General features: G+C 49.0%; 1 protein-coding gene across 1 annotated transcript in view; it reads left to right on the forward strand.

The window, feature by feature from the left end:
* STAC (SH3 and cysteine rich domain) overlaps window positions 1-12,226 on the forward strand; it is a 247,224-nt gene that overhangs the window by 154,503 nt on the left and 80,495 nt on the right. The window contains exon 5 of the mRNA XM_087713018.1: window positions 2,779-2,894. Coding sequence (XP_087569144.1) covers window positions 2,779-2,894 — 116 coding nt within the window. The remainder of the gene's footprint in view (window positions 1-2,778; window positions 2,895-12,226) is intronic.

Raw genomic sequence — 12,226 nt, forward strand, 5'->3', positions numbered from 1 at the left:
CATCATGCCTTTGTACAGGTGTTCATTTAAAACTTCGTTTATTAATTGCAGGAAAACTGCTGGCACCCCCTGCAGACCAAAAGGGAGTATCCTGAATTGAAAACATCCCAAAGGAAAGTTGAAAGCAGTTTTCCATTCATCTCCCTTTTTGATTCTGACTCTGTAGTAGACCTCTCTTAGGTCCAATTTCGTGAAGACCTTCCCTTTACCCAATTGGGCCAATATGTCCATTAGTGGGAGGGGGTATACATTTTCTATGCAAACAATGTTGAGGTTTTTGTAGTTGACACATAGATGAAAAGAGCCATATTTCTTTTCTCTAAACAATACAGGCCTAGCAGATTCTATAAACCCCCTCTCCAAATTTTTGTCAATAAACTTCCGTAATTCCTCCATTTCACGTGGGATCATCGATTAAATCTGGGGTTTGGGAGTTTTACTCCTGGGAGGATTTCAATGCTGCAATCTGTCACGTGGTGAGGGGAGGTAATTTATCAGAAGATTTTTCACTGAAAACGTCCTTTAGGTCCCGATATTCTTTTGGGATTTTCTCCTCCCCCTCAATTTTTTCCTGCACCGGGGCCGCCAGGTTAGGTTGGAAACCCTCCCCTTTCCCTCTTGGGGTTTAGCTGATTGGATGTGCAACCACCCTTTCCTCCAGTTGAAGTGTGGGTTCCATCTCCATAACCAGGGTTAGCCTAGTATGAGGGGCCGATCCATCCCAGGTGCAACAATGAAACTTAAAGTTTCTTGGTGATCCCCCATCCACATATCTATTGGTTCAGTCACAAAATGGGCAGAAGCCCCCCCAGCTACTTATCCATCCAGCTGGCAAAAGGCAGTGGGGACTTTCAAAGTTCTCAATCTTAAGCCCATTTTTTCAACCACTTCTGGGCTAATAATGAAACGTGTGCATCCAGAGTCTAAAAGGGCCAGCATTTTTGCTTGGGCGCCAGTAGAAGGCACTTTAAGTCTATTGGGATGGTCATGGGGCCCGATGGGGAACTTACCAGACAGTCGTCATTGGAATCGGTGTCACTTTCCCCCGATGGAGAGGAGGGTTCTTCTTCCCTCAGATTGGGATGGAATTCTGCAACCGGTTCCACCCCTTTTATAGCAGTGTCCTTCCGTTTCCCAGGTTGTTTTTCTGGCTTCCTCTCCCCCTCAGCAGGGGCCTTTGGTCCAATCTTGGAGTGGCAATTCACTGCCGAGTGCCTCTCCTTCCCAAATAGGAAACAAGTGGTAGACCAGGGCTTGCTTGTAGACCAACTTTTTCCTCCTTTCAGAGTTCCTTTGGGGGGGGTGGGAGGGGAATTTCTCTCTTTCTCACTGTCTTCACAGTACTTATCATTGGCTAGATCGATCTCCACATCTGCTGCCAATTCGTACCAGCATTGCAGATTACTGGGGGGGGTGGGTGTTTACACAGTTCTGGTATATATCTTTGTTCAGCCCATCCATAAAACTGTCCATTAAAGCTTCTTCCGACCTGTCCCGCATATAAACAGATAGTTCACGAAACTCTTGGATGTATTCAACCACTGGATTCTTTCCCTGAGAAGGGTTTTCATTTTGGTTCTGGCCTTTTGCTCGGTGAGTGGGTCATCAAAGCATTTTCTCAGGGTGGCCATAAACCTATTATAGTCTCTTAACAGGGGAGAGTCATTGTTATGCAGAGCAACCATCCATGCCACCGTCTTGTTCTCCAACGCCATGGTAATAACTCTTACCTTGGCTTCTTTGTTGGGGAGATCCTCTCCAAACTGTTGCATGAAATTCCAGACCTGGACCAGGAAAAATCCTAGCTCCTTTGGGTCACCTCCAAATTTCACACCAAGTGGAGAAACTCTGGTGTCTGCGGGGGGGGGCCTCCTCCTCTTGGAAGGGCTCTCGCAGCTGCTGCTGGGGCTCCCCCATCCTGATCAGCTCCACTGTCTGTCCCCAGGCCCCCCTTGAGCGAGACAGGTCTTCTGCAGGTCTCTCCTCTAGATCAGGGGAGCTTCTCTTTCGGACCTGCTCTCGTGAAAACGTCATCTCTCCCAAGCCTCCTGGAAATGTTTCATAGTGTGGGACATCATGAGATCCTCTTCTTCGGCTGACATCTACTGTTTATTGTGCAGATATTTACACAGGATTTGGCATTTTCATCCAACTTACAAGTCCTTCCCAAGGACCTGGGATAGAAAGATGTGGGTTTGATGGTGTTGAAGGTATTGTCACAGGATGTTTTACTGTTCCAAGATGTTAATATTGATTGATGGTGATTTTGTCAAAGCTGATCGTGTTCAAGTAGTGTTCCAGTTGATTTGGGATATTACTGAGATGTGCCAATTATTGTTGGTACTATCTTTGGGTTTTTTTCCCCACAGTTGTTCTATTTCTATTTATCAGTTTTGTGTTTTATTGTCTTCTCCCATTGTTTCTATTCTATTTTACTGTCTACAGGTACTGCCAAAACCGCTAGCCAGACTTTTTTTGTCTTTCTTATTGCCAATTAAGAAAATCTATGGAGTTATGTGGCAGGTGCTTATCTGGTTGAATTCTAAAGTTTCAGAGCAACCACTTTCTATCACTTTGTCTAATTTATGCTTCCACAAGTTCTTGCTTGCAGGCAGGTGTTTTTCTTGCAGATATTCCAATGCACCATTGTTGCTACCTTGTCATGCTGTCATAGCAGTTGGATTGTATTATCATGGTGCATATTTGTTATTGTTTATGAAAATAAGTTGTCCTGCCTTATCTCTCAAATGTACCAATGTTTTGTTTTTCTCCCCTCAGCTTGTGGCAATAAAGTTGACCCTGTGTATGAAACACTTCGCTTTGGAACTTCATTGGCCCTGAAAACCAAGAACGGCAACATTGGAAATAGCTCGGACTCTCCCAAAAGAAATTCTGTAATTATATCATTTCTTTCTCTCGCCTTAAAAACTTTCCTAATGAGATTTGAACTTTTTTTATGTCCCTGCCTCAATTTTATAATCAACATTTCTATTTTAATATATCGGAAGGGAAAGAAAAGCAGATGAAAGAGAAAATATAAATATTAGGGATAAAGATAGAAGAAATGGGAATGAAAAAATAATAATAAATATTGAAAATTTTGAACTAAAGGATTTGTAGAAATATGGGGAAAATTGAACAAATAAAGAGTTAAAAGAAACTCTTTTTAAAAAAGTTTAGTATACAAGACTGTTGTCCCCAATTCGGGTCTGAGCCTGGTGCTGAAGCCAATGATGGACACCAGACACGAGGTGCAGGTTTTCTAATTGCTTTTTATTGGAGTACTCCAAAGAAAAGGGTTCCTGGTCAAAAGGCCAAAAACCAAGAACAAAGGATTAAGAAAGCTTTATATGTTTTTACTAAAGGAGAAGGCGGGACAAGGTGAAATAATAAGAAATATCCTCTAATCAACATTTTAGCAATAATTCTACAATTTGTTCTATTGGTCTATAGCTGTCCCATTCCTAAGCCCTGGCTCCAGGAGTTATCTAATAGACATTTCATTTGCTGCAGACCATCTCCACTGCTAACTTTTGGCTGAGGTCTGCAAGTTGTCTAATCCTTGTTATTTTTATCAGCTTTCTAACTACCCATAATTGCTACAGGCTTCACACATGCATATTTCCTCTTGATAAGCATTCTTTGTTCTTGCCAGAAACACACACACACCAATTACAGTCTTCCTGATTTACTTTCAGGTGTGTGCCATGACTTTGCTTTAGCAGCCAGCCCATCATTCCCTCCCTTTGAATCTGAAAATGATTTAATTTTCCAAGATTCACCAAACATCAATATCTGCGTACTGGGGGACCCCTTAGTTTGCTTATAGGTGGAAAGGCAAAACAGACTGCATTATAATGCACAACAGGTGATTATGAGAACAATGACTATGCCTGCCAGGGTCATTATTAGGTACTTAACCAGTGAAATCAGGCAACCATCCTGACAGCCAATGCCACTAGTTTTTCCATTTGTCCATGGGGGGGGGGGGGTATTGCAGCTATCTTTGTGATGTGTGTAGTTCAGCTGTGGAATTCTTCTGATTTGTCCAGAATATGCATACAGCATATTATGCATATTCTTGCTAGGTTTTTCTCAATGAATGGCCTCAGTTCTTCCAGCTCCCTTGGAGACATGCTATACATCTTGGGTTTAGGGAGTTTGGCTCTGGGTAGGATTTCTATCGCACAGTCAGTGGAGCGGTGGGGTGGAAGCTCATCAGATGCTTTTTTGCTAAAAGCCTCAGCCAAGTCCTTATATTCTTTGGGTATGCCCTGGGTTGGCATAGTGTAAGCAGGCATTGCTGTTTCTAGCTGCTCTGCCCCCTCAGTTTCTTTGTCTGGATTCTCAGCAAAAGTTACATGCATCTGCACTCTTATGGTGCCTTGCTTCCAATTTATTTTGGGGTTACATTTTTCCAGCCATGTAAGACCCAGAACTAGTGGCCATTCCATGCCAGGTGCCACTATAAATGTAAGCATTTCCTTGTGGCTTCTGGTTCCGTCCCAGGCGCCTGATGGACCCTACGGGATTTCAGACGGCACTTGGGGAGATACCTGAATCTCTGGTCCGCAGTCCGGCGGAGTCCTTAGTCACTGCTTGGAATATAGCGGCGGCAGAGGCTCTAACCTGGATTGAGCCTTTACGGCCTCTCCGCGGCAGTGGATCCAGGAGGGCTCCTTGGTTCACCGAGGAACTCCGGGAGATGAAGCTCCCAAAAAGACACCTAGAGCGATGATGGAGGGCCAGTAACTCTGAATTCGACCGAACACAATTAAGAGCCTTTGTTAGGACTTATCTAGTGGCGATACGAGCGGCAAAATGTGCGCATTTTTCTGCTCTTATCGTATCTGCAGAATCGCGCCCAGCCACCCTGTTTAGGATAGCCTGCTCCCTCTTGAAAGGGAGGGATGCAGACGAATCTCTACAAGGTAGAGCTGAGGAATTTTCCCAGTTTCTGTCGGATAAAATCGTTCGGATTCGGACGGACCTGGACTCCACTTGGATGGTACCAGCCGAGGTGCCGGGGGAAGGTCCTGATCAGATTTTATGGAGCAAGTTTCAACTTGTCTCTCCTGAAAAAGTGGACAAGGCCATGGGAGCGGTGAGTGCCCCCACCTGTTTACTGGATCTGTGTCCCTCCTGGCTGGTCTCGGCCAGCAGGGAGATGACACGTGGTTGGCTCCAGGGGATTATTAACACCTCTCTTCAGGAGGGATCCTTCCCGCACCTCTTAAAGGATGCGGTGGTGATACCCCTCCTCAAGAAACCTTCCCTGGATCCAGCCACTTTGAACAACTATCCAGTCTCCAACCTCCCATTCATGGGGAAGGTTGTTGAGAAGGTGGTGGCCTTTCAACTCCGACGGACCTTGAATGAAACGGATTATCTGGATCTCTTTCACTCGGGTTTCAGGCCTGGTTACAGCACCGAAACTGCTTTGGTCGCGCTGACCAATGATCTCTGGCGGGCCAGGGATAGAGGTCATTCCTCTATACTAGTGCTTCTTGACCTCTCAGCGGCCTTCGATACCATCGACCATGGTATCCTTCTGTGACGGTTACAGGAGGTGGGAGTGGGAGGCACCGTCCTATGGTGGTTCTCCTCCTACCTCTCGGACAGATCACAGTCGGTGTTGGTGCCACAGGGTTCAGTCCTGTTCAATATCTACATGAAGCCACTGGGTGAGATCATACACCAGCACGGGATTAAATATCATCAATACGCAGACGATACACAACTGTATCTGTCCGCCCCGTGCCAACTCAGTGAAGCAGTTGAAGTGATGTGCCAGTGCCTGGAGGCTGTCAAGGTCTGGATGGGAGCTTGCACTCAATCCAGATAAGACCGAGTGGCTATTAGTGTTGCCTCCCAAGGACGGTCCTGATATTCCACCTCTTAGCCTTGGGGGGTGAAATTATTCACCCCTCGGAGAGAGCTCGCAATCTGGGTGTTCTCCTGGACCCACAGCTGATGTTAGAACACCATTTGTCGGCTGTGACCTGGGGGGCCTTTGCCCAGGTTCGCCTGGTGCACCAGTTGCGGCCCTATCTGGACCGGGAGGCACTTTGAATGGTCACTCATGCCCTCATCACCTCAAGACTGGATTACTGTAGCGCACTCTACATGGGGCTGCCCCTGAAGAATGTCTGAAGACTACAGCTGGTCCGCGCGAGTAATAGTGGGTGTACCGAGGTACACCCATGTTACACCTATCCTCTGCGGGCTGCACTGGCTTCCCATTGGTCTCCGGACTCGCTTCAAGGTACTAGTCGTTACTTTTAAAGCCCTACATGGTATTGGACCTGGCTACCTGAGAGACCACCTCCTGCCATTCACCTCCCAATGACCAATAAGATCGCACAGGTTGGGCCTCCTCCGGGTGCCGTCAACCGGACAATGCCGGTTGGGGGCTCCCTGAGGGAGGGGCTTCTCTGTAGCTGCACCAGCCTTGTGGAAGGAGCTTCCTGCTGAGATCCGGACCCTCACCACCCTCCCGGCCTTCCGTAAAGCGACTAAGACCTGGCTGTTCCGGCAGGCCTGGGGCTGTTGAGTATTCCAGCCCCATTTGATGAAATGGATGCTGTGTTGATTTTAATTTTGTAATTTTAAATGTATTAAATGTTTTTATTTGTTGTTTTATTTGCTGTGAGCCACCCAGAGTCCCTAGGGAGTGGGCAGCATACAAATACCATTAAAGTTTGAAAGTTTGATGCCTATCGGTAGAGGCTCAGTGGCAAATAAAGCTGGCTCCACCCCCCTGGTATTGACCCATCCAGTTGGCAAAAAGCTATGGGACTTTTCAGCTTCCTTATATTAATCCTCAACTTCCTTACCAGGGTTGGGGTGATCAAACAGCGGGTGCACCCCGAGTCCACTAAAGCTGAGATATTCATCCCCCTCTCCCAGTTGGGGATAAACAGTCTTAGGGGAAGGGTAAGCAGTTTAATTGATTTTCTTACCAGTGGTTCATCCTCTGGATCGCTTCCAGGTGAGTATGGTTCCTCCTCCTGCGAAGCCGGGGTTTCCTCCTCAAAGAAGGGTGGGGATGGAGATTCTACAGTCTCCCTACTCCTCAGGGCTGTCTCCTTTCCGTCCTGGCCAGGTTTCGTAGGCTTTCCCCCCAGTGGGTGATCTGGATTCTTAGCCAGTGCCTGAGAATGGCATTCTGCAGCTTGGTGCCCCTCTTTTCCACACTTGAAACAGGATTTTGGCAAAGGTGTCGTTTACGGTTTAAAAGTTCTTGTTTCCATTGGGGTGGGGATTTCCTCCACATTCATCCTGCTCGGTATTGATTTCTGGCCATGTCAATCTCTGCCTCTTCAGCAATGAGATACCACTCATGTAGGTGGTTTGGGGCACCTCGGACCACACAGGGATTGTAGAGGTCATCGCTCAGTCCATCCTTGAACCAGCTTACCAGGATATCATCTGGCTAGTTCACATGACTAGCCAGGTCTCAGAATTCTTCTATATACTCTGCCACTGGCCGGCATCCCTGCTTCACAACTTTAATGTGGTTGCATGCTTTGTGGTCTGCAAGGGGGTCGTCAAACCATTGTTGCAGGGCCATCATGAAACGGTCAAAGTCCCGCAGTTCTGGTGCATTCGCATCATGTAAAATCACCATCCATCTGGTGGTGACTCCTTCCAGGACTAGGGTAACCACTCACACTTGGGCTCCTTGGGTTTGAAAATCACACCCATATTCTTGCATGTAGGTCAGCATGTGTGCCACAAATAATCCCAATTTTTTGGGTTCCCATCAAATTTTACCCCCAGGGAAGGAATTTTCCTTTCTAACTGCAGGTTTCAGGGTTTGTTAGGAGTGGGCCCCAACCCATGCGCCAACTGGGGGGAGGGTTTTCTGGGTTCCTAGCTGTTGGTGCTGTGCCGTCAGCTTGATCAGCAGGGACCATAGGGGAGTTAGTTCCCCTGGCGTCCTCCCCATTTGCCGCCCTTCTAATGCTTCTCGGTTGCCGGTCTGGCTCCCCAAATGTTGAGATTTTCCAAAATTTCCATCACCAACTGGGTTACATGCCTCTTCAGAGGATCCTCTCTCAGTGAGGCTTCATTTAGTGCTCCTGGTCAGAGTTATAGTTATAGTTTATTAGTCTTGTATGCCGCCCACTCCCAGAGGACTGTGGGCGGCTTACAATAAAAAGGGGAAAGGGAATAAATAAGACAAACAACAATTTAAAATACAACAACATTCATAGTTACCGTGGGGCTGGATACTTCAACAGCCCCAGGCCTGCCGGAGCAGCCAGCACTTAGTGGCTTTACGGAAGACCTGGAGGGTCTTAAGGGTCCGGATCTCCATGGGGAGCTCATTCCAGAGGGCTGGAGCTGCAACAGAGAAGGCTCTCCCCCAGGGGGTCACCAGCCGACATTGGCTGGCAGATGGGATCCGGAGAAGGCCTAGTCTGTGCGATCGAATCGGTCTTTGGGAGGTAATTGGCAGGAGGCGGTCTCTCAGGTACCCAGGTCCCATGCCATGAAGGGCTTTATAAGTAATGACTACCACCTTGAAGCGTGTCCGGAGACCAATGGGCAGCCAGTGGAGCTCGCGGAGGATAGGTGTAACGCGGGTGTACCTAGGTGCACCCACAATCGCTCGCGCAGCTGCGTTCTGGACTAACTGAAGTCTTCAGACACTCTTCAAGGGCAGCCCCATGTAGAGCATGTTACAGTAATACAGACGTGAAGTCACGAGGGCATGAGTGACTATCCGAAGGGCCTCCTGGTCCAGGTAGGGTCGCAATTGGTGCACCAGGCGGACCTGGGCAAAGGTCCCCCTGGTCACAGCCGACAAATGATGTTCTAACGTCAGCTGTGGATCCAGGAGGACTCCCAAATTGTGAACCCTCTTTGAGGGGCATATGGCTTCACACACACACACACACACCCGGCTAAGGGATGGAATAGCTGGACCATTTTTGGGAGAGAGCATCAATAGCCACTCGGTCTTGTCGGGATTGAGTGCAAGCTTGTTCGTTCCCATCCAGACCCTAACAGCCTCCAGGCACTGGCACATCACTTCTACTGCTTCACTGAGTTGGCACGGGGTTGACAGATACAGTTGAGTATTGTCCGCATATTGGTGGTATTTAATCCTGTGCCGTCGTATGATCTCACCCAGGGGCTTCATGTAGATGTTAAATAGGAGGGGAGACAGGACCGAGCCCTGCGGCACCCCATAATTGAGGGGCCTAGGGGTCAATCTCTGCCCTCCAACCAACACCGACTGTGACCTGTCCGAGAGGTAGGAGGAGAACTACCGTAGGACGGTGCCTCCCACTCCCACCTCCCGTAACCGTCGCAGAAGGATACCATGGTTGATGGTATCGAAGGCCGCTGAGAGGTCAAGGAGCACTAGGATAGAGGAGTGACCCCTATCCCTGGCTCGCCAGAGATCATCGATCAGTGCAACCAAAGCAGTTTCCGTGCTGTAACCAGGCCTGAAACCGGACTGAAAGGCATCCAGATAACTGGTTTCATCCAAGGACCGTCGGAGTTGAAAGGCCACCACTTTCTCAACAACCTTCCCCACGAAGGGAAGGTTGGAGATTGGATGATAGTTGCTCAAAATGGCTGGGTCCAGAGAAGGTTTCTTCAAGAGGGGTCTCACCACCGCATCCTTTAGGAGGAGCAGGAAGGTTCCCTCCCGGAGAGAGGTGTTAACTATCATCTGGATCCAGCCACGTGTCATCTCCCTGCTGGTCGAAACCAGACAGGAGGGGCAGGGGTCCAATATACAGGTGGAGGCACTCACCGCTCCCATGGCCTTGTCCACTTCCTCAGGAGAGACAAATTGAAACTCGCTCCATAAACTCCACTCAAGACCTTCCCCCGGTACCTCGGCTGGTACCGTGCAATTGGAGTCCAGATCTGTCCGAATCCGAGCGACTTTATCCATTAGAAACTGAACAAATTCCTCAGCTCTACCTTGTAAAGGGTCATCCGCATCCCTCCCTTTCAAAAGGGAGTGGGTTATTCTAAACAAGGTGGCTGGGCACGATTCAGCGGATGCAATAAGAGCGGCAAAATGCGCACATTTTGCCACCCATATTGCCACGAGATAGGCTCTGATATAGGCTCTCATCAGTGCTCAGTCTGACTAAGATTTACTGGCCCTCCAGCGGCGCTCTAGGCGTCTCTTTTGGTGCTTCATCTCCCGGAGTTCCTCGGTAAACCAAGGAGCTCTATTGGATCTGCTACCTTGGAGAGGTATTGTATTGTATTTGGTTTATTTGTATGCCGCCCTTCTCCAGGAGCGCAAAAGCGCAATCTGGTTTAGAGCCCCCGCCGCTGCTGTATTCCAGGCAGCGACTAAGGACTCCACCGGACTGTGGACAAGAGCGTCAGGTATTTCTCCAACCGCCGTCTGAAATCCCATAGGGTCCATCAGGCGTCTGGGGCGGAACCACCTAATCGGTTCCTCCTCCCTACAGTGGGGGATTGGTTTCCGAAAGTCAAGCCTCAGTAGGAAGTGATCAGACCATGACAAGGGCAAGATCTTAATACCCCTCAACTCTAGATCATGCCTCCACTGCTCCGAGAGGAATACGAATGTGTGACCCACTGAGTGAGTCGAACCCTGAATTACTTGGGTCAAGTCCATGGCTGTCATGGAAGCCATGAACTCCTGTGCCCCATCAGAGCGTTCACCAAGCGTAGGCAGGTTGAAATCCCCCAGCACCATAAGCCTGGAGAACTCTACCGCCAGCTCGGCTACTGACTCGAGGAGCGAGGGGAGGGCTATTGCAATGCTGTTGGGAGGTAGGTACGTTAACAACAAGCCCACTTGACCCCCAAGGTCCAACTTCATCAACAGGGACTCACACCCGACAAGCTCTGGAGCAGGGATCCTACGAGGAACTAAAGACCCTCGGACAATGACAGCCACCACCCCCATTCCCTGGGGTCTCGGCTGATGAAGCACCTGAAACCCTTCTGGGCACATTTCAGTGAGGGGGACTCCTCCCTCCGGGCCCAGCCAGGTTTCAGTAATACATGCCAGGTCTGCCCCCTCATCTAATATCAGGTCCTGGATGAGGGGAGCTTTGTAAACCACAGACCTGGCATTTAGCAACAACAGCCTGAGACCAGGGTCCTGACCACTCTCGCCATCTGGCCCTGGAGTGGAACTAACAGGGCCGGAAGTGGGGATAGCTGTGATGTAGCGAACCCTCCTTCCCCGGTAATGGCTAGCCCTGAAGTTCCCGTCATACCTGCCCCTCCCTGTAATGACCGTAATGCTCCGGCCCACCCACACAACCGTAGGCCTCATTTCCCCCCTCACAGCCTCCATTCCTTCTGGCAGGCGATTTATATCAGTCATTCTAGAATGGGAGATAGGCCTGGGCCCTCCTACCACTTCTACAATGGCACTCAGTGGAGGAGGCACCAGGTTATACTCCCAATCCTCACATATGTACACAACCACTCACCCATACAGTCTCCACATAAGTCAATTAAAAACACAGAAAATACAGCATTAATAAAATTTTAAAAAGTGTGTACAGTCATCAAATGGGCACACCATCCACACCACATTCATAAAATTTGCGGAGCACTGCCTAGTGCGGTTTAAGATAAACGGTGGTATGGAAGGAGGAGGGAGAGCTGCTCTGCTCCTCTCCCTTCCTCTAAGTCCCAGAAAGACACCCAAGGCCAAAGGTCCAAAATTCCGTGTTGTGTAAGGTGATTGTAGATGGAGGGGGACAAGGCGTAAACGCCAGATGTTAATGAGCAGTAACTTCGCAGTCCCACACTCTCCAGATCAAGATGTAGGTCAAAACAATCACCATTAACGGTCCATAGGGGATATGAAGATAATGTGCAGGGAAATGTCTTGTCTTCCCCCTCTCCTAAAGTTCTAAGAGGTCCAAAGTCTGGGGGTCCAAAGTCTGGCGGTGGCTGGAACAGATCGAGGGGGGAGAAGTGAGAGCGCTGGTTGTTAAGACGCCAAGTCCTCACCCCTGAATCTGCCATCCTCTATCGCTCCTTTCCACAGACTGAATGCACCATAAATGCACAGACCATGAGGTCCTAAGCGTTATATCAGATGGACACTGGCCGAAGTAGATGTTCAGGGGCAGTGATGGGTGGCAAGCGGTCGAAGGAGGATGGATGTTACAAGGCCAAAGCAGATGGTCGCAGGCCAAAGCAGTGGAGAACCAGTGCTGGGTAGGGAAACAGGCAAAGGCTCCGCAGCAGCGAG

This window comes from Thamnophis sirtalis, unplaced genomic scaffold, assembly GCF_051295495.1.
Source record: "Thamnophis sirtalis isolate CommonGarterSnake01/CBP01778 unplaced genomic scaffold, rThaSir2_p1.2 scaffold_4, whole genome shotgun sequence".
In the NCBI taxonomy this organism is placed as follows: Eukaryota; Metazoa; Chordata; class Lepidosauria; order Squamata; family Natricidae; genus Thamnophis; species Thamnophis sirtalis.